General features: G+C 52.6%; 1 protein-coding gene across 1 annotated transcript; it reads right to left on the bottom strand.

The window, feature by feature from the left end:
- Positions 1 to 10,602: 10,602 nt before the first annotated feature.
- LOC129200855 (olfactory receptor 1013-like) lies at positions 10,603 to 11,592 on the bottom strand. Its single transcript, XM_054812105.1, has one exon. The coding sequence runs from the start codon at positions 11,590 to 11,592 to the stop codon at positions 10,603 to 10,605; it is 990 nt and encodes a 329-aa protein (XP_054668080.1).
- Positions 11,593 to 23,648: the final 12,056 nt, after the last annotated feature.

Here is a 23,648-nt window from a genome sequence, read left to right as displayed (position 1 = left end):
CAGGCGCACCAGGAAGGCACCCGGGGAGGGACAAACAGCCCAGCCAGAGCTGGGCCGCCAGAGCTGTGAGAGCCTCCAGTTCCCTCCCATCTCCAGAGCCCGTGCGGGACTGTCTCACAGGACAGACGGCTCCTTCAGCTGACAGGAAACACCGGCCCTGGTGGAGCTCTGGGGGCAGCTTTCAGTGGAAGGTCCAGAAAAGACCTTGACTCTGTGTAAGCCCTGCTCAGCAACAACAAAAACATCTCTGTGTAACAAAAACATCTCTATGTTATCAACACTGTTTCCAGCACAAATCCCAAACACAGCCCCAGACTGGCTACTGGGAAGACAATTAACTCTGTCTCAGCTGAAACCAGGACAGCTCATGATCCAGCCTCTGGTCCACAGCAGCAGCCAGACCGACCCTGACCGAGTGGAGATTTTCCAGCAGTGGCCAGAAGGGTGGTCGGGGCCTGGAGCACGTTATGTCCAAGGAGAGGCTGAGAGAGCTGCCCTGTTTTGAGAAAGCCCTCAGAGCCAAACACTGGAGCCAGGGCCCGGGGGAGATGGTGGGATCTCAGCCAGTGGAGATATTCCAAATTTGTTGAGACAAGGCCCTGAGCACCTGATCTATCAGGAGCTGTCTGAGGAGGGGTTGGGACTAGAGCCCAATGAAATGATTGTCCTTTTTCAAATAGTCTTTCTGTGTGCCAGCCTTTCTGCAACACTGACAGCTCCCACCCAGCTGAAATCACTTTGGGAGACGACGGTTCCCCTTTTGTACCCAGAAGAACCATAGTGTGAGGACATCCCCCGAGGCTCACACATGCAGCCAGCACAGCGTGAGGCACTCATCCCCAGGGAAGCATTCCTGGGCTGGTGCTCAGAACCTGCTGTGGGCTGAGGACCATCACAGCCCATCACCAAGGGCAGCCTGTCCAGGATCTCCTGGGACTGTGCAGGCAGGCCATGCTGACCAGCAGAGACACCCACGGCAGGTCCCTGCATGGGCTCAGAGCAGGGCACATGGAGACACCCAGCAGCCAGCGCAGAGGCACTGTGGCAATGCCTATAGGCTGACAGTGGGCTGAAGAGCGTGGGGCAAGAAGAGGAGACCTCCTCAGCTGGGCTGGCCAAGCCCTGCTGCCCAACATGGCCCCCCGGCCCTGCAGTGCAGGCACTAGATAGAGCAGGGTGCGTTCCTGGGGTGGGGAAACGTCTCCAGCAGCACAGTCCCCGTGGCAGCCCTCCATGCCTCCACCCGCAGCAGCCCTCCATTTGGCAGCCCCCCACCAATACCTGCCCCTGCACAACCTCGGTCGTGTCCCATGCAGGTGTCAGCAGTCAGCCGTGCGGTGGGATCTGCAGGGTGTGGGACAGAAGAGAGACGGCACCGGGCTGGCCGTGCCCCAGGACAGGCACTGAGCCCAGCAGGAGGACGGAGCTGGCCCCACAACCAAGGTCCCTCCCCAGGGCTGGGTGTATGGCCAGCGAGGGAAATGGACGATGCGTGGGGCGGTTTCTCCCACTTGCCCTGGGGCAGCTTCCCCAGCGTGTCCAGGGAACATGGCACAGAGCAGCTCCTCTCTCCTGCACCTGTGATGACTTGCTTCCTTCTCGAGGAGATCAGGCTCTGCTCCACAGGCCCACTGGAGCGGGTCCTCCCCCTGGAGGGTCACAGAGCTCCGATAACATCAGGCTGTTCCTGTCCTGGGCACTTTCCAGTCCAGCCCATCCCCTCCCCGGCTCTCCCCCACCTTCCCTGCCCTCTCCCCAGCGCAGCCCAGCAGAGCAGCCCAGTCTGGGCTGGCAGTCTGGGCTGCTGCAGAGCTCTGGGCACTCACCCCCAGCCCCAGCCCCTCGGAAGGGCACAGCAGCTGCTGGGAGGCAGAGGGGGGGCTCAGCCTCCCCATCGGCCCCAGGCCTTCAGCTGGCCCCAAGTGCCAGCGCAGGCCACTCCCTCTCGGCCTCTCCTGCATTGACGCTGCAGGGGATCCCCAGCCCTGACCGCCTTTGCCCCACTCTGCCTCCCCGCCAGCCCTGCTCCCCAGGACACCAGCAGAGTCCTGGCCCTGTGGCTCCTCAGGCACCTCCTGCATCTCTTCACTCTCCTGCCCTGTGCCTGCTGCATCTTCACGGACTCCCACAGCACTGCAGAGTCTTTCTTTGCGGGTACCTGGAGTGAGTGCTCTGCCCTGGGGGCACTTCATCTCAGGGTCTTTCACCTTCTGAGTCTCCATTCACTTCCCACCCCACAGTACCTGCAGTGTCCCCATCCTCTCCTGACCACACCAGATTCCTTTCCACAGGGTCGGACCTGTGCCATCAGCCCCGTCATACCTGTGACAGCCTGAGGAAGGGGACTGGGAGCTCGTGCACCATTTCCAATGCCCCTGGACACCAAGACGAGAGCCTTCAACTAAGTGCTTGGTGTCTAACAGTGATACCATGAGATTATTTCCCCAAAGAGAAGGAGAAAACAAGGTGGAAGAGACTTCGGAAGTCCAGTTCCTCTGGCTTGTTGTGGTGGGTTGACCCTGGCTGGAGGCCAGGTGCCCACCAGGGCCACTCTCTCACTCCCCTCATTCACCAAACAGGGGAGAAAAGGTATAACAAAATGCTTGTGGTTCGAGATAAGGACAGGGAGAGATCACTCACTAATTGTTGTCACGAGCAAAACAGACCGAACTTAGAGAGGGAATTCATCTAATTTATTACTAGGCAAAACAGAGTAGAGGAATGAGAAAATAAAATCAACTCTTAAAACACTTCCCCCCACCCCTCCCATCTTCCTGGGCTCAACTTCACTCCCGGCTTCAATCTCTGCCCCCCTCAATGGCACAGGGGGACAGGGAATGCGGGTTACGGTCAGTTCATCACACGATCTTTCTGCCGCTTCTTCATCCTCAGGGGGAGGACTCCTCTCATCCTTCCCCTGCTCCAGCATGGAGTCCCTCTCACAGGGTGCAGACCTTCAGGAGCAAACTGCTCCAGCGTGGGGTCCCCCACGAGGTCACAAGTCCTGCCAGCAAACCTGCCCTGGCGTGGGCTCCCCTCTTCACGGGTCCACCGGTCCTGCCAGGAACTTGCTCCAGCATGGGCTTCCCATGGGCCACAGCCTCCTTCGGGTGCCTCCACCTGCTCCGGCGTGGGGTCCTCCATGGGCTGCAGGTGGAATCTCTACACGCCCTCATCCTTCCTCCATGGGCTGCAGGGGGACAGCCTGCTTCACCATGGTCTTCATCATGGGCTGCAGGGGGATCTCTGCTCTGGCGCCTGGAGCACCTCCTCCCCCTCCATCTGCACTGACCTTGGTGTCTGCAGAGTTCCTTACATCTTCTCACTCCTCTCTCCAGCTGCAAAAGCTCTCTCTCTAAGTGTTTTTCTTCTTCTTAAATATGTTATCCCAGAGGCGCTGATTGGCTTGGCCTTGGCCAGTGGCAGGCCTGTCTTAGAGCCAGCTGGCATTGGCTCTATCAGACACAGGGGGAGCTTCTAGCAGCTTCTCACAGAAGCCACCCCTGTAGCCCCCCGCTACCAAAACCTTGCCATGCAAAGCTAACACACTTGTTCTTAGCCACAACTCTATCAAGGAGAGCCCAGGCTGCAGGCACCTCCCTCAGGAGATCCCCTTTTATTGCAGAGAGGCTATTAGGAAGGCAAAAGGTGACACATGGCTCTTCAAGGATCAGACACAATAGGACAGAGCCTCAAGAGAAGTGCTATGAACCCAGGCAATTACCTCTAATGATGATTATCAGAGAAAAAAAACCCCCAGAGTACTGGCTTAAAATATACCCTGGGCACTCTGCAGAGAAGGGGAGACAAATTACAGTTGGTGGTGTAAGGTCCATTGAATTAGTTTCCTGAGGGTATCCTTGAGCTCCTGGTTCCTCATGCTGTAGATGAGGGGGTTCACTGCTGGAGGCACCACTGAGTACAGAACTGCCACCACCAGGTCCAGGGATGGGGAGGAGATGGAGGGGGGTTTCAGGTGAGCAAATAGGCCAGTGGTGACAAACAGGGAGACGACAGCCAGGTGAGGGAAACACGTGGAAAAGGCTTTGTGCCTTCCCTGCTCAGAGGGGATCCTCAGCACAATCCTGAAGATCTGCACATAGGACACCACAATGAAAACAAAACAGCCAAAACCTAAAAAACAGCTTAAAATAAGAATCCCAGCTTCCCTGAGGTAGGTGTCTGAGCAGGAGAGCTTGAGGATCTGGGGGATTTCACAGAAGAATTGGTCTACAGCATTACCCTGGCAGAGTGGTATAGAAAATGTATTGGCCGTGTGCAGCACAGCATCGAGAAACCCACTGCCCCAGGCAGCTGCTGCCATGTGGACACAAGCTCTGCTGCCCAGGAGGGTCCCGTAGTGCAGGGGTTGGCAGATGGCAACGTAGCGGTCATAGGCCATGACAGTGAGAAGGGCGTACTCAGCTCCAAGCAGGAAGACAATCAGAAAGACCTGAGCAGCACATCCTGTGTAGGAGATGGTCCTGATGTCCAATAGGGAATTGGCCATGGCTTTGGGCACTGTGGTGGAGATGGTGCCCAGGTCGAGGAGGGAGAGGTTGAGGAGGAAGAAGTACATGGGGGTGTGGAGGTGGTGGTCGCAGGCTATGGCAGTGATGATGAGGCCATTGGCCAGGAGAGCAGCCAGGTAGATGCCCAGGAAGAGCCAGAAGTGCAAGAGCTGCAGCTCCCATGTGTCTGCGAATGCCAGGAGGAGGAACTCAGTGATGGAGCTGCTGTTGGACATTTGCTGGCTCTTGGCAAGGGGTCTGTTTGAACAAAATGAAAGGACAGGGAACAATTAGGACATCTTCCTCTGAGCAAAGCCACTCCATTTCTCATATAAACACCCCCCAATTGAAATGCATTTCCCTTCTCTGGTTTGTGCTGGCTGAGTGTGTTGTGAGGAGCTGAGGAGTCAGCTGTGCTCAGCTGCAGTGGGTACGTGGAGCTGGTTTGTGACACCTCCAATATTCACAACCGAAGTTAGATGTAATCCACCTTTAATGGAGAAATTAAATCTCTGCACTCATGACTCAGAAGAGTGCAGGCTGCCGAAGACAGGCTTAGCATTTCCTTAGAAGAATTTTGTCTGTGGTTTTTATTTTCCACAATCACATCTGGGGAGTGTTCTTTTGAGGGGTAGAAATACTCATTTTAGGATGGAAAATGGGAACAGGACAGCAAGGGGAATGTGACAGGACAGGCAAAAAGGCTCAGCTCTTTGTAGCTTAGTGCAGAGTCAGGAGAGATGCAGTGTCCTTTAGACTGTTACCCAGCTGCCCTGCACTTTTCCTTGTGATGCCTTGAAGATGACCTCACACACAAATTACATTTTAAAAAAACCCCAAAACTAGACTGTGATGAGAGATGGGGAGTCCTGGTTCAAAGAGCAGATCTGCAAACGGTTCTTTTTTCACAGCATAAAGGTGGAGTTGTGATTGAGAGAGAAGGACACAGCCCCTCTCAGAGGGAAGCAAAGGCCTTTGAGAGGAGAGAACTGACCTCCAAGGGAAAGCTCAGCACTCCCTGGGATCCTACAGCACAGCCGTGCTCTTCTGGGGCAGCTCCCAAGCCCGGCAGCACAGGCAAAGCAGACAGTCCGATGTCCTGAAGATGGGATGTCCTAAAGGCAGAGTCAGCTCATGGCTCAGCAGACAACGCCCAGCAGACATCTAGAGTGAGGGACCACAAGAGAGCAGCTTGAAGGCAGCCTAGCCCAGGGCTTGGCTGCAGTTTCCTCCCACTCCCTGCCCATGTCTCTGCTGCCTGGAGCTGTCCCTGCCAGGAGCTGGTGCTCTGCCCACACCTCTCCTCCCTGTCCCTGTGCCCAGAGCCCATCCCACCCTCTGTGTGCTCAGCTCTGCCCTGCAGACCCCTCCTGGCACCAGGGCACTGCCCAAGGGGATCTCCATGCTCCTTGAAAAATGCCCTGGGAAATGTCCCAGGGGTGATCTGGAGCTGTGAACAGCCCTGACCACACAGCACCCTCTCAAGAGCAGAAGGACCCTGCCCTGCCCTTCCAGGGGGTCGCTCCTTCCACCCACAGCTTCTCCCTGCAGTGCCCTGGGGAGCTCCCCGGGCAGGCTGAGAGTTGACACTGGAAGGCAGAAGATTCCCCTGGTGTGCAGAGACCATCCTCTGAAGTACAACCCTGGGCACCTCCAGCTGAAAGCTGTGGCTACACAGCTATTCAAAATTGCCTAAAAAAGCCCCCTCCTTACAGATCCCAGGAGCTGTGAGCTGTGCCAGCTTGAGGAGATGCCTCCAGGAACTACAGCTGCATTGCCCTGAACCCAGAGACTTACCGTGTCAAGGGCTGCAAAGCTTTCTCTTCTTTTCAGCTCTCAGTCAGCCTCCCAGTCCTGACCACCTCTAAGCTCTTCATCTGCCTTGCTCATCTCCCTGAGATACCCTGGCAGTGCCCTCAGCCATGCTGTGCTCTGCAGAGGAGCTGCTCCTGGCCAGAGATGTCTCTCTGCAGCACAGCCCACTTGCCATGAGCTCCCTCCATCCCAGGAGACCAGCAGCAGAGGCCCAGCCCAAGGCGGCATGTTAATGACCCCTCTGGTGGGTTTGGGGATGAGTCCATGAAGCTCAGACCCTGAGAGGAAGCTGATGAAACCTCTCCAGAAGTCACAGTCCAATGCAAACTCCACAGTTTCTTGGAGCATTAATGGGTCCCCCCTGAGGGCCATCCCTGACAAAGCAACTCTGGGGCTGGTTAGAGCAGGCAAGTGGAGGCAGTGATGACAGGTAGGCAAAGGCAATGGCAAGGTGGCTCTGATGCTGAGTAATCCTGGGCGTGTTTCTCAGGGTTCCCTTGACTGAATCTCCATTTGGTCATCTGGTAATTAATGCCTATTGCAGATAGCTGACCGTGATGGTCAAATCTTTCCCAAGATAAGAGCATGAGGAGTTTCAGGGCTCTATAGACCCAGGAAGGAATTATCATGAACACAATCTCCAAAACAGCACACAAGATTACAAACCCAGCATTTACTTGTCTCTGATTTTATTGGTAATAAATTAAATTAATTTTCCCAAGTTGAGCCTGCTTTGACTGTGAAGATAATTGTTTAATGATCTCTCCCTGTTCGTATCTCAACCCATGAGCCTTTTGTTATATTTTCTCTCCCCTGTCCAGGTGAGGAGGGGGAGTGACAGAGTGGCTTTGGTGGGCACCTGGCGTCCAGCCAGGGTCAACCCTCCACAGTGGAGAAAGGGTAAATGAGGGTTGGGTGTTTGTATGGTAGGCTATGTTATGGGAAAATATATACGTATATAGACACTCAAACAATAAGGATGTCTCCAGAAGCTAGTCTTAGGTCCTCCAGCTATCTGGGCGTTGGCTCCAGGATCTCCTCGTCCCCCCCAGCTCCCCCATGCACAGACAAACAGACACATGTGCAAATGGCTCTCTCCAGCACAGAATCACAGAACCATTGAGGCTGGAAGGCAGCCACCTTCCACCTTCTCTCTGCTTCCTCTTCATGCTTGGTTTCTGGCAGGAGCTCTGTTCTCATCCATGCCAGCCTCCTGCCACCCTTTCTTGAATTCCTGCATGTCCGGGTGGACCGTTCTGGAGATTGAAGAGGAGATTGTTAACCATCAGACAGCTCCCTGCACCCTTTTTCTCTTCAGGGCCATATCCCAGGGGATTCTTCCAAGCGGGGCACCCAGCAGGTCAAAACCTTCTGTCCCGCTGTCCTGACGTCCTGCTCCTTGCTTTTTGGTCTCCTCTCAGAATCCTCCACTTCAGTCCTTCCTGCCTATGTTTCTGTGTTTCCTCCCTCAAAGGCTAGATCACACACAGAAGCTCCAGGATTTAAAAAGAAATTAAAGGGTCAGAAGTGCAAGCCAGGCCAACAATATCTATTTTCCAACGTTCAAACCACACTGAACACGTCAAGCAGCAGTCATACACTGAGATCTAAGACATCCTAGATTGGTCGAGGGTACATCATATAAAGGATGTTGAGGGATTTGTATTGGGTTAATGTGGCAAGGTATGGGTAGTGGGGAGGGTGGTGTGCAGGGGTGGCTTCTGTGAGAAGATGCCAGAAGCTGCCCCATCATGTGAGGCAGAGCCAGTTCCAGCCAGCTCTAAGATGGACCCACCACAGTGATGGTGATAGCACCTCTGCAGTAACATAGTTAAGATGGGGAAACAACTGCTGCACAACAGCAGCTGGAAGAGAGGGGTGAGACTATATGAGAGAAAAACCTCTGCAGACACCAAGGTCAGTGAAGAAGGAGGGGGAGGAGGTGCTCGAGGTGCCGGAGCAGTGATTCCCTTGCAGCCCATGGTGAAGACCATGATGATGCAGGTTGTCCCGCTGCCACCCATGGAGGACCACAGTGGAGCAGATATCCGCCCTGCAGCCCATGGAGCACCCCGCACCGTGGGAAGGACCCATGTTGGAGAAGTTCATGAAGGACTATCTCCTGTGGGAAGAGGAGTGTGAGGAGGAAGGAGTGACAGAGGCAACATGTGATGAACTGACCGTGACCTCCATTTCCCTAACCCCTGTGCTGCTGCGGAGGAAAAGGCAGAGAAAATTGGGAGTGAATTTGAGCCCAGGAATAAGGGAGGTTTCTGGAGAAGGTGTCTAAAGATTTGATTTTATTTCTCATTACCCCATTCTGATTTGATTGGCAATAAGTTAAATTAATCTCCCTGAGTTAAGTCTGTTTTGCCCATGACGGTAATTGGTGAGTGATCTCCCTGTCCTCATCCTGACCCACAAGCTTTTTGGTGTGTTTTCTCCCTCTGCCCTGTTGAGGAGGGGGAGTGGTAGAGCAGCTTGGTGGGCACCTGGTGGGTAGCCACAGTCCAACCACCACAGATGGATAGAGGCTTTCAGGACACGGGCTGGGAGGATCCAGAGTGAAGTTTCTTCAAAGTAAAGAGGCTACTTGGATGTATGGAGCTCCTCAGTGGGGAAGGGGACAAGCTGGGTCAGCCCTTGTGCATGAGGGTTGAAGGAGAGGCCAGTAAGGGTGGCATCATAAATGGATAGGATGGGATGGGATAGGATAGGATAGGATAGGATAGGATGGGATAGGATGGGATAGGATAGGATAGGATAGGATGGGATGGGATGGGATAGGATAGGATAGGATAGGATAGGATAGGATAGGATAGTTCAGTTTGGAAGCACCTACAATGATCATCTAGTCCAACTGCCTGACCACTTCAGGGCTGACCAAAAATGAAAGCCTATTAGGAAGGGTATTGTCCAAATGCCTCTTCAACACTGACAGGCTTGGGGCATTGACCACCTTTCTAGGAAGCCTGTTCCAGTGTTTGACCACCCTCTCTCTAAAGAAATGCTTCCTAATGTCTAGTCTAAACCTCCTCTGATGCAGCTTCAAACCATTCCAGGCATCCTGGCACCGGATCACAGGGATCGGCACCTCCCTCTCCATGTCCCCTCCTCAGGAAGCTGTAGAGAGCAATCAGGTCACCCCTCAGCCTTCTTTTCTCCAAACTAGACAATCCCAGAGACCTTAGCTGCTCCTCAGAGGACATGGCATCCAGCCCTGTCACCAGCTGTGTTGTCTTACTTTGGAAACATCCAAGGACCTTCACATCCTTCTTAAATTATAGCACCCAGAATTTCACATAGGAAAGAGGAAGAAGGAAGAAGGAAAAACCCACCCAAAAAACCCCAACCCCAAAGTAATAAGTGATGCCAAAGCAATCACTCCCCAGCTTCCACAAGTACACTGGTGCCCAGCCAGTCCCCAAGCAATGGCTATCCACTGAAAAAAGCCCTCCCCTCCATTTTTGTTGCTGAGCATGATGCTATATGACGTGGAAGATCTGGTAAGTTTGGATCAGCTGTCCTTGCTGTGTCCCCTCCCAATTTCTTGTGCACTCTCAACCTGCTCACTCTAAGGGCAATGTGAGAAACAGAGACGGTCTCGATGCTGTGCAGACACTGCTCAGCAATAGCTACACATCTGGTGTGTTATCAACACGGTTTTGGTCCCCAGTCCAAAGCACAGCACCTTACAGGCTGCCATGAAGAGAATGAGCTCCACCCCAGCCCAGTACAATGGGTCACAGCTTTCTAGTGGGGAAGGAGGGCTGAGGTGGGAAGCCTGATCCTCCAAGGATGAAGAGACTGGGGCAAGGGAACGGCTGTCACGGTCTCTGTCCAAGATGTAGGGTGAAGACAGAAGAGAAGCTTGAGCTGGAGCCAGAAGGGAAAAGCTGGAGCAGGGACTTGCTCACTTCTGCCAGGAACAGGGGAGGGAAAGGTGTGTGTGTGGGGGGAGATCCAGGCTATGACCTTGTTTCAGCCCTCAGACAGAGGAACTGCTCCCCTCGCTCCAGCCTCTCCACCTCCCCTTGCAGCAGGATAAGCAAAGGCTTCTTATTCAATCCTGATATTTCAATAGTTCCCCACATAAGACCACCAAGGTGTTTATTTTCAAGGAAAAAGCAAACCCATGACATTTTCAACATTTTTTTTTTAAACAATGATATTTCTCTCCAAGGACCTTTTGCTTTCTTCCCTTTGCCACTTCACAAGAGGACTCAGTGGCATGTGCTTTGGAAGAGCCAGCTGGTATCCAGAGCTTCCAAAGGAGCTAGAAGCATCTTTTGCCTGCGTCACCAAGGGAGCATGAGCTCTGGGTGCAGGCCAGGGCTCTCCTGAGCACTTTCCTGATGGCCTCCTTGACCTCCCTGTTCCGCAGGCTGTAGATGAGGGGATTGACCAGGGGCGTCAGGATGGTGTAGAAAAAGGAGAACACTTTGTTGAGCTGCCTCAGTGGGGCTCTTCTAGGCAGCATGTAGACAACAAAGAGGGTGCCATAGAAAATGATAACAAGAGTGAGGTGAGAGGAGCAGGTAGAGAAGGCCTTCTGTCTGCCCGTGCTGGACGGGATCCTCAGGATGGCAGCTATGATGCACATGTAGGAGGCCAGTGTAAAAAGGAAGGGAAAAACTACATCCAAGATACCAAATATGAAAGAAACAATTGTGACTGCTTTGGTGTTACTGCAGGCAAGCTCCAGCAATGGGGTAAAATCACAGAAGAAGTGGTCAATCGCCTTGGGGCCACAGAACTGCAACTGGGATAAGAACACTGTGACTACCACCAGCAGCAGTGAACCCCCTAGCCAAGATGCAGCTGCCAGGTGTAAAGAGACCTTCCAGGTCATGAGGCTGGCATAGAGCAGAGGCTGGCATATGGCCAAGTACCGATCGTAGGACATGGCCGCCAGAAGGTAACACTCAGTAGTTGCAAGGGAAGCAAAGAAGTAGAACTGAGCCATGCAGCCGTGAGCAGAGATGCTGCTCTCCCCAGACAAGAAGCTGGCCAGCAACCGTGGCAGGATGGTGGAGCTGTAGCAGGTCTCCAAGGAGGACAGATTGCCCAGGAAGAAGTACATGGGGGTGTGCAGATGCCGGTCTGCCACCACCAGCACAACAATGAGGATGTTCCCAATCATGGTGACTGAGTAGATCATAAGCAAGAGGAGAAAGAGCAGGTACTGGAGCGTGGGGACATCACGTATTCCCAGCAGCACAAAATCCATGGATGCTGTCCCATTGTCCCTTTCCCCTTCGGCCATGCAATGTTGTTTGTCTTTTATTTTCTCAGTTGTCACAAAGAGGGGCTACGAGAAAGAAACACATTTCAGCGTTTACCTTCCACATTTTTTTGTGTAGGACATTTTTCTGTTCACACTAGCTTTATGTATGTCATGCCTAGTGAAAGCATAAAATAAATGTTCTTCCTGATGGGTAAAGAACACTCATCCCACAGAGCCACTGCAGACTCTGGAGGTGAGCTGCACAATGGAAGTTCTTCTTTCTCACTACAGAATAAATCCATGAAGTGCATTTGCTCACAGAGAAACAAACAACGTTCATATGCCGCTGGGTGTGCCCTGGAAAACATGTTATAGTTGTTGAGGATCGACATCCTTCTGCTCTCAGGAAAGAGAAAGTGTGCCAGAGAAAAGGAACCCCTCTCTCCAAAAAAGCCCACTGTGTGAAACGTCACGCCAGACACCACCCTTCCTCCAAAGCAAGGGATGGGCACATCGCAGGGTGAGTGGCCACAGCTCTTTGAAGCACTCACATGAGGAGGAAGGGATTCCCGCCCCACTCCTTCCCATCCACCCAACAGGCCAATTTCTTCCAATTGAGAAAGGGCACATCAGGCGTTACTGGCTCAGATGACCAATGGACTGTGCTGTGGGACTGCCAGAGAGATGCTAAAAACCACACTGTAGGTCAAAATGCAGCATAAAAAGTTAAAAGGAAGTGATCAAAAAAAAAAAAAAAAGATAGGGAAGGGGTAACTGGGAGTCAACCAAGCCACATGGGAGAGGTTGTGCAGAGGAGAATAATGGGAAGGTTTAAGGAGACCAATCCAGACATTTTTCAGTGGTGCCCTGAAGAAAGGACACACTGAAATACAGGAAATTCCATTGAAAGATAGGGTGGTCAAACACTGGAACAGTTGCCCAAAAAGGTTACGAAGGGTCCACCCTTGCGAATATTAAAAACTAGACGGGACATGGTCCTGAGCCACTTGCTCTAGCTGCCCCTGCTTTTAGGAAGGGGGGAGGTGGACTGGATGATGTCCTGAAGTGGCTTCCAAGCCCAGCTGCTCTGTGATTCTGTGATTGAAAGCTGCTGGGCAGAACTATTTGCTTCACATTTGTCCTTCATCAGCAGTGGCTCCTGAGGTCTTGGGGGCTGCCTCCCTGCAAATCCCAGCCCAGCAGCAGGACCTCAGCGTGGCCAGCTGTGCCTGTGGGGCTCCCTGAGAAAGTAGGACACTGAGCAGGTCATCCCCAGGGTGCCACGGGGTGAGGTGGGAGAGGATCAGGGTCAGGGCCATGGCCAATGCCAGGGACATGCCTCAGCACATGACTGGAGAAAGCTCACGCCTGAGAAACACACCTCTCTGCACAAGCCGTTCCCTCTAAGTGTCCCACACCCACCTCTGAGGCTGGAATGCATTTCTTCCAGTGGTGGTAATCACAGGAAATGTCCTGAGAGTTTGCCCAAAGCTACTCAGAATAACTGACACTCCAGCCCTCTCCTCCGCCCGGGACTGAGGAAGCTGAGACTTGCAGAACAAAACCTACATGATTCTAATGCCGAGGGAGTGAGAAAACAAGCAAAACCCAGCAACAACTAAAAAGTAAAACAAACCCAGAGACAACCGAAATAGCCCCGTGAATGATGAAGTAAAGGCACAGGCAGTCTGGCCCCATGCAGCTTGCCCAAATGCTCCCCCCAGCCAGCTCAGGTGGGAGAGTGTCCAGGGGCTGTCCCCGGGTCTCACTGTGCCAGGGGCTCGGGGCTGTCTGGGAGAAGTGGGGAGCTGGGGTGGGAAGACGTGCAGGAAAGGCAAGGCTGAGACTCGGGTCTCTACACTCTCATTTCTTCTGTTCAAAGACGCAGCAGATTGACTAATAAGGCCCAGCCTTCACTCCCCCTCAGCACATCCACACAAACCTGCAGTCCTTGTCATGAAGGGGTGGCATCTGCTCTGATGGATCATGGCAATGAAGTCCAGGGTCAAGGTCTTAGCTTCTGCCTTTTCCCTACCATTTCTTCACTTCTTGGACCTCACTGCAAGCCCCAAACCAGGGCTCATTCCTGACTCTGCCCTTGCCCTCTCCTCCCAGCAGCTCTGATGGTGAGTCTCCAGCAGCACCTGAAGGCTCCCAGCTCTCTGAAGCGTCCCAGGGTTTATAGCAGAAAGGAGACTCTGAAGGTTCCTGCTGCCACGTGTCCCTCCTGAGGATCTGCAGGGAGTAAAAACAATGTAATTGACCCCCTGGTGGGACGGAAGCTCTGAGCTGGTGGAAACTGTCAACAGCTCCAGGCAGTGCTGACACCCCAACAGCATGACGTAAACTGAGGCAGGGCAACTGAACCAGGGGCATCTCTGAATTTGGTGAACAAGAAAGTCCCCAGAAACAGCATTCGCCTCACTTCCCTTCAGATGACTGCATCTTCATCAACTCACACAGAATTAGAAAGCCTCAGACCTTCTGAGGCAGAGGGGGCGGGCTTGTGTGGAGCTGAAGGCAGCAGAGCATTCGGCATGTCCCGCAGATAGGATTCCTCTCTCCAGCACGAGAGGTGCACAGGGGCCTCCCTTGCTCCTTTGCTAGCCAAGGGGAGCAAGCAGGCATGACTCCTTCCAGTCCTGTTGGACATGCACATCTCCTCTGCCTCTGCCTGGGCTGGAAAGGCAGGAGAGGGAGGCCCAGTGGACACAGACATTTGTGCTGTTGCTCCTACGGACAAGAGATCCCAGCGTATCCTGGGAGCCTCACACTGAAATGTAAGTGCTGGGGATCCAAGTCTAAGCTGCACAGATGCACTCCTCATCCTGTTGGTGATGGTCAAGGAAGAGGGGGAACGCTCTTGCCAGCACAGTTTACCTTCTTTCTTTGGACACTGAATGCTTTTGGTATGTTTCTCTGCTCCATGCAGAGACTGCAGATACCCAAAGGCATCAGCAGTGGCCCCAGGAACCCATGCCCAGGCTATCCCACCCCACTCCCGTCTGGTGACTCCCCTCTGTATGGTGTTTTGGTGTTTACCCTCCAGCTGGACCCCTCCCTTCCCATCTAATTCAGTTGCCAAGGAAGCCCTCGGTGGGCCGCGTCAGCTCACTGCTTTGGCAACGTGGCTGCACCGGTTGCACTCATTGTGCATGGTGGCAATGGGGACAAGCTTCTTTCCTGCTCTCGCCTCCCACCTGGCTGTCTCCTCTGCAGGAAAGTCCACCCGATGAGCTACAGGCCTGAGAAACTGGCATCTGCTCCCACTCAGCAAACCAGGTTCTTTGCCAGGAACGCTCTGACCGCATGATGCATGGAAACAAATTTTGTTTAATCACACCTGTAATTTTGATTTGAGGTACTCATTTAAGGTGACACTTATTCCTTCAGTGTCAGAATACTTTTTTTTTTTTGCTATACTTGACATGTTATAGCAAATAATATATATATACACACACACACATATTTATAAAGAATATACTTGGTTATATTATATTCTTTGTTATGTTTCTGGTCTCTAAATATTCACTGTCATGACACCAGGCATCCCCAACTGTCAGGAGGAAACACAAGGACTGAAGCCAGCTCCGACCTCTCACAGTCTTTCAACTCTTTTAAGAGAGCCTTGATCTTTAATAGCCCAAAGTTGGGCTAAGCCACACATGCACCTCCTGGTTAGTCTGTCAGGTGCCCAGGAGCTGCACAAAACGATTTGTTGTGTTAAAACATTCTCAAGGTATTTGACACACACCCATGATTATTTTATGTAGCTGATGGGGAGGGATGGGGAGGAGGAAATTCAGCCCTCCTGCTCCCCAGTTTCTCTTGAATAAACTACAATTCTGTGCCCTTGCACATCACTACTGACATGCAAAAGAGCAGCTCAGCTCCCTCCCTCACACGGCCACAGGGTGTGGGATGTCGCCAAGTGCTCACAGATGCTTGGACAGACTTGAGGCTGTAGCTCCAGCCTTTCCCATCTCCACACTCAGAGATTTGTCTCTGGGAGATACTACAGCTGGGAAGAGCGCTGTGCTCCAGGATGGCCAGACTGCAGGAGACACAAACATTGACAATGCCACTCGTCCCTGCTTCCATCCCCTTCCCATCACTGGCAGTGTAAGGGATTTGTCTTGGTGGACATCCCCAGAGGTGTGTGTGGCCTTTGAAAGGCCACGAGCCATCACTGAATCCCTGTGGAAATGCCTGAGGCCTGGGAGGGGGTTAGCTCACATCCCCTGCACCACCGAAAATGGAGGGATCAGCCACAAGCTGTTGCTGGGAGTTTCCTCTGGACCTTGCTTCAGAGAGGCTGGATCCCGCAGGGAGTGACTCCTCAGACAAACAGATCAAAGCTGAAAGAGGAATTCACTCACTGCTTCCCATTGCCAGCCAGATGTCCAGTCACTTTCTAAGGAAGTAGGGCTTCAGCATGCGTGACTGTTATTTGGGCACAGGTTCATCATAACCATGAACTACTTCTCCTTCCTTCCTTCCTTCCTTCCTTCCTTCCTTCCTTCCTTCCTTCCTTCCTTCCCCTGAGCTTTTCTTGCTGAGCATGATGTCATATGGTACGGAACATCCCTTTGGTCAGTTTTGGTCAGCTTCCCAGCTGGGTCCCCTCCAAGGGGATCTATGAATCAAGCTGGCCCTACCCAATCAAAACTTTTCTGTACTGTAGAAGGGGATAAAGTCCCCGTAGTGCACATAAAAAATATGCTGTGGAAGACAGTCTGGGTTACTCCTGCCTCGGGCAAAGGCAAACCCATCCGTAGGATTGCTTTTGCTCAACGACCTGGGTGTACTTGGTGGGTGATGCAGGAGGATTGAGAATTCTGATGTATACCTCAAGGGGATTTGATTTTGGGTGAGAATAACCAATGTCTTGAATTGCATGATGCTAATTGCTGTATAATACCAGATGTCACCACTACTATGGTGGCTCTATGCCCTATCAACAGGATTACAGTAACAATCACCCAGATTAATGAAGAATGAATTTTGATGAAACTGAGCAAAGTGCCACGATGATAGATCCGGACAAGTGCAGTGGTGATGGAACCAGAACTGGCTTCAGCATGCAACAATCTCTGCCGCTGTGAAGGATGACAGAGGGAGCCTGAAGTCATGGTCTAAATGAACTCTATGGACATTTAATGAACATTTATGGACATTTTACAGATATTTCACAGGGGTGGTCCATTGACTAATGATATCTGTGTGTACATTTCAAAGGACAGGAAAAGTGGTGGTGATTAATTGCAGCATATTGGAAAGTGTGAGACCTGGGCATGATGTAAATGGTATAGCATAAGCGGTGGATGCTGTCCTGGTTTTGCAGGGATAGAGATAATTTTCTTTCTAGCAGCTGGTGTAGAGCTGTGTTTAGGTTTAGGATGAGAACAATGTTGATAACACACCAATATTTTAGTTGTTGCCAAGCAGTCAAGGACTTTTCAGCTTCTCATAGTGGCCTGCCAACGAGATGGCAGGGGACACTCAAGAAGCTGCGAGGGGGTGCAGCCAGGACAGCTGACCCAAACTGGCCAAAGGGATATTCCATACTGTATGATGTCACGCTCTGTATATAACGGGGGGGGGGTGCCAGGAGGCAGCGCGGCTCAGGAACTAGCTGAGCATTGGTCTGGGTGGTGAGAAATTGTGCTGTGCATCACTTGTTTGTATATTCGTCTATAATTATTGTTGTTGTAGTTGTTGTTATGACTACTACTATTATTATTGTCATTCTTTTATGTCCTGTTAAACTGACTTTATCTCAACTCACAAGTTTTACCTTTTTTCTTTTCCATTCTCTCCCCAGCCTAGTGGGGGGAGTGAGCAACTGGCTGCGTGGTTGTTTCAGCTGTCTGCCAGGTTAAACCACAACAATCCCATAGTATGTGATCCCAGCTTTTTTTTTTTTTTTAATCATCATAATTATCATTATTGGTGTTTGACTCTTCTTCACGGTTATTATGTTTTATGGAGAAATGTTTGCATAGGCGTCACTACATGTGAGGCACCTAATACTCTGTGTCGCCCGGCGCCCTTATGAAAGTGTGTCTAAGACTGGCTCGGAGCTGGCCTATCTCATGGCATCTCTGCAATAAAATGGGATCTGCTGGTGCAGTGCTTTCAGGCTGGGCTCTTCCTCCAAAGAGGCCTGAGGAACTGCACCCCTCAAGTCCCTCTTCCTCCATGTGTTGGGGAGTACAAAGCTCAATGGTTGTGAGCTTCTGGAGACCTAGGACTGGATTTAGGAGTCACCAGTTGGTGTCTGGTGACAGTGAAGATGGTGAGTGTCAATGAGGATGTAGCCAGGGCTTTCCCACAGGTGACCTTGAAGACACCAGTCCTCCAGGAGGGACATCTGGAGCTGCCCGGAGAGCATGGTGGTTCTCTAGGGACAGCATGTTCCTGAGGTGGTGTGGAGGTGGAAGAAGTCTGCAAAGAGAGGGTTTGGGGCCTAAACTAGAGGGGATGTGCAGACCTCCTCTGCACTCTCCAGATACTCCCCACCTGTCTTCAGCAGGGATTCCCACAGAGGGACACAGTGGTCCAGATGTGGTCACACCAGGGCTGGGTGAAGCCAGGCAAAAACTCAAGATGTCTGGGTGGCCATGCTCCTCTTAATGCAGCCCCGTAGGCAGCTGGCCTTGGTCGTGGTGAGCACGTACCACTGGCTTGTAGGATGTTCCTCGTAGCACCCAGGCCCTTCTCCTTGTGGTGAGTGCTCAGCGCCAGGACCCAGCCTGCCCTGATGTGTGGGGTTACTCCTCTCCCCAGTGCAGAACTGGCCATTTCTCCTGGTATACTTTAAGAGGTTTCTGTTAGCGTATCTCTCCCACAGTTCCTCAAGGTGCCCCTGGACTGAAGTTCCATTTGGTCAGCTGTTCATGTTTGTTTGCAGGTGGCTCACCCTGATGGTGGTGTCTATCACTAGGTAACAGCATGAGGAGTTGCAGGGCTCTACAGACAATAAAAGGAGTTACTGGGTTTAATTGCTGAGCCAGGTGGGAATTACCATGACAACCACCTCTGAAACACCAAAGGAGGGTACAAAGCCAGCAAAGCCAGGGCCAGTGGAAGAAGAGTGAATGAGGGTTGGGCTGTTTCTGTGCTAAGCTGTGTTAGTGGAAAATGTATACCTGTACAGGCACACAGACAACATGGATCCCTCCAGGAACTGGTCTTAGACCCCTCTGTCTATCGAGGAGGTGACTCCAGGATACCCTCACCCCCACACAGACAAGTACACATGCACACCAATGGCGCTCTGCAGCACAGAATCACAGAACCACTGAGGCTGGAAGGCAGCCACCTTCCACCTTCTCTGTCCTTCCTCTTCAGGCTCGACTTTAGGCAGAAGCGCCTTTCTCGTCCATGCCAGCTTCCTGCCACCTTTTCTTGACTTCCTGCATGTCAGGGTGGACAGTTCTGGAGCCTGAAGAGGAGATCCTTGACCATCGAACAGCTCACGGCACCCCCTCTTCTCTGCAGGGCCATATCCTATGGGATTCTTCCAAGCAGGTTCCTCACCAGGCCAAAACCTGCTCTCTTGAAGTCCTGTTCTTTGCCTTGTTCCCATCTTTCAGGAGCCTCAACTCTTCCTTCTCACCCTTGACTTTTTACATCCTGACCAGCTCTTCCTTGTTTGTAAGTGGTGTGGGTTAACACCAGTAAGAAATTAGGCACCACACTGCAGCTCACTCACCATCCTCCCCCACAACCAGGGGGATGGAGCAAAAGGGAAGGAAAAGTAAAAGCAAGAAAACTTGGGGGTGAAGATAAAAATTGTTTAATAAGAGCATGGGAAGTGGAAGAAGGACAACAAAATAAAAAAAGTGATGCAAAGGCAATTACTCCCCACCTCACACAGGTAGACAGATGCCCAACTGTTCCAGAGCAAAAGATGGTAGCAATCACTAACCACCATGCCTCTCCCTTTTTAGAATCATAGAATCATACAATCTTTAAGGTTGGAAAAGACCTCTAAGATCATCAAGTCCAACCATCGGCTCAACACCACCATGTCTACTAAACCATGTCCTGAAGTGCCACGTCTACACGGTTTTCGAACACCTCCAGGGATGGGGACTCCACCACCTCTCTGGGCAGCCAGTTCCAATGCCTAACCACTCCTTCAGTGAAGAAATTTTTCCTAATATCCAATCTAAACCTCCCCTGACGCAACTTGAGACCATTTCCTCTTGTCCTGTCGCTAGTTACTTGGGAGAAGAGACCAACACCCACCTGGTTACAACCTCCTTTGAGGTAGCTGTAGAGAGCAATCAGGTCTCCCCTCAGCCTCCTCTTCTCCAGGCTAAACACCTCCAGTTCCCTCAGCCGCTCCTCATAAGACTTTGCTCCAGTCTCTCTACCAGCTTTGCTGCCCTTCTCTGGACGTGCTCCAGCTCCTCAATGTCCTTCTTGTACTGAGAGGCACAAAAATGAACATGTGCACTCGAGGTGCAGCCTCACCAGAGCTGCGTACAGGGGCACAATCACTTCCCTACTCCTGCTGGCCACACTATTTCTGACACAAGCCAGGATGCTCTTGGCCTTCTTGCCCACCTGGGCACACTGCTGGCTCATGTTCAGCCGGATGTCAACCAGCACACCCAGGTCCTTCTCCGCCAGGCAGCTTTCCAGCCCCTCTTCCCCAAGCCTGTAGTGTTGCCTGGGGTTGTTGTGACCCAAGTGCAGGACCTGGCACTTGGCCTTGTTGAACCTCATACAGATGGCCTCTGCTCATTGATCCAGCCTGTCCAGATCCCTCTGCAGAGCCTTTATACCCTCAAGCAGATCCACACTCCCACCCAACTTGGTGTCATCAGCAAACTTACTGGGGGTCCACTTGATCCCCTCGTCCAGATCATTCATGAAGACATTAAGGAGAACTGGCACCAGTACTGAGCCCTGGCGAATACCGCCAACTGGTATGAACTCCATTCACCACAACTCTTTAGGCCCTGCCATCCAGGCAGTTTTTTACCCAGCGAAGAACATACATACCACAAACTCCATGAGCAGCCAGTTTCTCCAGGACAATACTCTGGGAAATGGTGTCAAAGGCTTTACTAAAGTCTAGGTAGACAACATCCACCATCTTTCCCTCATCCACTAAGTGGGTCACCTTGTCATACAAGGAGATGAGGGTAATCAAGAAGGACCTGCCTTTCATGAACACATGATGACTGAGCCTGATTGCTTATCTTGTATGTGCTATGGGAGGGCACTCAAGATGATTTCATCCATAAATATAACAGGGATAAAAGGAGCCTTCGCATATAAACCTTTGTCTGGTCAATATGCTGGTCTGGACATGCCCTGCGCCTGAACTCAACCATCTGATGTGTCTCCTCATTCAGCTCCATTTCTAACTCTGTTCCTGGCTGGGGGCTCTCTATGCTGTGTGCGGGCATGTGCCAGGAGCAGCTCTACGTGCCAGCAAGGGGAGTCAGACCAGCTGTCACAGAGGCCCATGTGTCTGTGCTGCCGGCTGCGGAGCGAGTGAGGTTACACGCGTCAGTGTGCAATTGGTGGTGAAGATCAAGCTGGAGTCGCTGGTGCAAAGGTGAAGTGACCTGGGAGCCAAGGCTGTGTGAGCCACTCCGATGGTGAGACCATGGAGAGGCTGGTTCTGGAGGAGCAGGGGAGTTCAGTGCCAGCTGCTGTAGACTCTGCAAGTTGACTGAGAGACTTCATTCTGAGTGTGTGTGTGGGGGGTGTGTGCACGTGCACATGTGCTGGCATTTCTGTGTGCACATGTGTGTGTGTGGGATGGCGTCGCATGGAGCTGCAGCAGTCTCACCTCTGTCGGCTGCTGGATTTGGCTCCTGGAGGGATCCATGTTGTCTGTGTGTCTACACGGCTATACATTTTCCACTAATATCACCATGCGTCAAACAGCCCCACCCTCATTTCTCTTTTCTCCGCTGACCCTGGTTTGGCTTGCTTTGTACCCTCCTTTGGTGTTTTGCAGACTCTCTTCATGGCAATTCCTACCTGGGTCTGTAGAGATCTGCAACTCCTCATGCTGTTCTCTTGTGAGACTACACCACCATCAGGGTGAGCCACCCGCACACAAACAGTAACCGCTGACCAAATGGAGCTTCAGTCCAGAGGGACCTGGAGAAACTCGGGGATTTGGCCAAAAGAAACCTCATGACGTTGACAAGGAGAATTGGCCAGTCTGGCCTCAGGGAGAAGAACCAACCTGTACATCAGGGCCAGCTGGGACCTGCTGTGCTGAGGAGGGACTCTGAGGAGAAGGGCCTGGCAACTGCGAGGGACACCATCCGAGCCAGCGGTTTCTGCTCACTGTGAGGAAGGCCAGTTGCATACGGGGCTGCGTTAGGATGAGCATGGTCACCCAGAGCAGGGCAGTTTTTCTGGCCCTTGACACCGCACTGGTAAGGACCCCCACACATGGCTTTGTCCCAGTTCTCTCGGCTCCCTCTTTTGCTGGAGCTGGGAGGAGCTGGAGAGTGGCCAGAGGAGATGTGGCCAGGTGGAGTTTGGGGCCTTAAGCAGATGGGCTGTGTGGAGGGGCTGAGAGACCTGGGCTTCTTTGGCCCCTTTGCCCAGTGGTGGGGAGGCTCAGGGCAGTCTAGGAGTAGCCTGAGACTGCTTGAAAGGTGGTTTCAGAGATGGTGGAGCTTTTCTGAAAACTGGGAAACATCATGAGAAAGAAAAGATACCACCAAGTGCATCTTGGGAGGTTGAGATGGGACACGAGGAGAAAGAAATGTCCCTGCAAGTGCAGTTCTGTGGTACAAGAGGCCACCCAGCAAGAGTCTGGATTAGCCAGAGCTTTGCCTTTCAATGAACAGTCTGTGAGGATGGAGAGATATCAGTAAGGGTAGGAAGATGCTCAGGTGACACCCAAGTTGGTAAGCAGGCTGGGTGTCAAGAGCCTGCAGGGAAAGAGGTGCAGGTGTGGGACACCGTAGGACATGCTGTGGTGGAGACATCTGGGGGCAGTGGCAAGGCTGAAAGCCCCCAACACAGCCAAGGTCTTGGTCTGCTGGGCTGTGGCTGTTCTCTCTGCAGGTGATGCCTGTGAGGAGACATCTTATCATTAGAGCACCAGGACTTCATCGCCCCCTTGTCACAACCTGTGAGCCTGAGAAAGAGTGTGTGGTAGTCCTGCTCTAGGCATTGCACATCCCCACATCACACTGGCCCAGGAAGAGCCCTGAGACACGTGTGAAGGACAGGGTCTCCCCCCCCAGGGGCTGGGGGTCACAGCTTGGCCCTTTGGCTTGATGAAACACACCCAGATTACTCAGCATCAGAGCCACCTTGCCATTGCCTTTGCCTACCTGTCATCACTGCCTCCACTTGCCTGCTCTAACCAGCCCCAGAGTTGCTTTGTCAGGGATGGCCCTCAGGGGGACCCATTAATGCTCCAAGAAACTGTGGAGTTTGCATCGGACTGTGACTTCTGGAGAGGTTTCATCAGCTTCCTCTGAGGGCTGAGCTTCATGGACTCATCCCCAAACCCACCAGAGGGGTCATTAACATGCCGCCTTGGGCTGGGCCTCTGCTGCTGAGCTGCTCCAGGCTCCTGGGACAAAGGGAGCTCATGGCAAGTGGGCTGTGCTGCAGAGAGACATCTCTGGCCAGGAGCAGCTCCTCTGCAGAGCCCAGCAGGGCTGAGGGCTCTGCCTGCAGGCACCGAGGGGAGAACAGCGAGGCAGAGAGAGCTTAAAGGCAGTTGGAAATGGGAGGCTTGCTGAGAGCTCAGGGAAGGAGAAATCTTCAGAGCCCTTGACACGGTAAGTCTCTGGCTGCAGGGCAATGCCGATGCGGTTCCTGGAGGCATCTCCTCAAGCTGGCAGAGCCCACAGCTCCTGGGATGTGCCAGGTGGACTCCCTGTGCAGAGGCAAGTTTGAGTGGCTGTGAATGCAGGTGTGCAGGCAGGGGTGCCCAGTTGTGTCCTTCAGAGCAGGGTCCCTGCAGCCCAGGGGCTGTGTGCTGGGCAGGGACTCTGCCGCCTGCCAGGGTCAGCCCTCAGCCTGCCCAGGGAGCTGCCCAGGGCACTGCAGGGAGAAGCTGTGGGTGGAAGGAGCGACCCCCTGGAAGG

The sequence above is a fragment of the Grus americana genome, unplaced genomic scaffold (genome assembly GCF_028858705.1).
Source record: "Grus americana isolate bGruAme1 unplaced genomic scaffold, bGruAme1.mat scaffold_572, whole genome shotgun sequence".
In the NCBI taxonomy this organism is placed as follows: domain Eukaryota; kingdom Metazoa; phylum Chordata; class Aves; order Gruiformes; family Gruidae; genus Grus; species Grus americana.
Note: the sequence above shows the minus strand (reverse complement) of the source record. Positions and strands in the feature narration are given on the sequence as shown.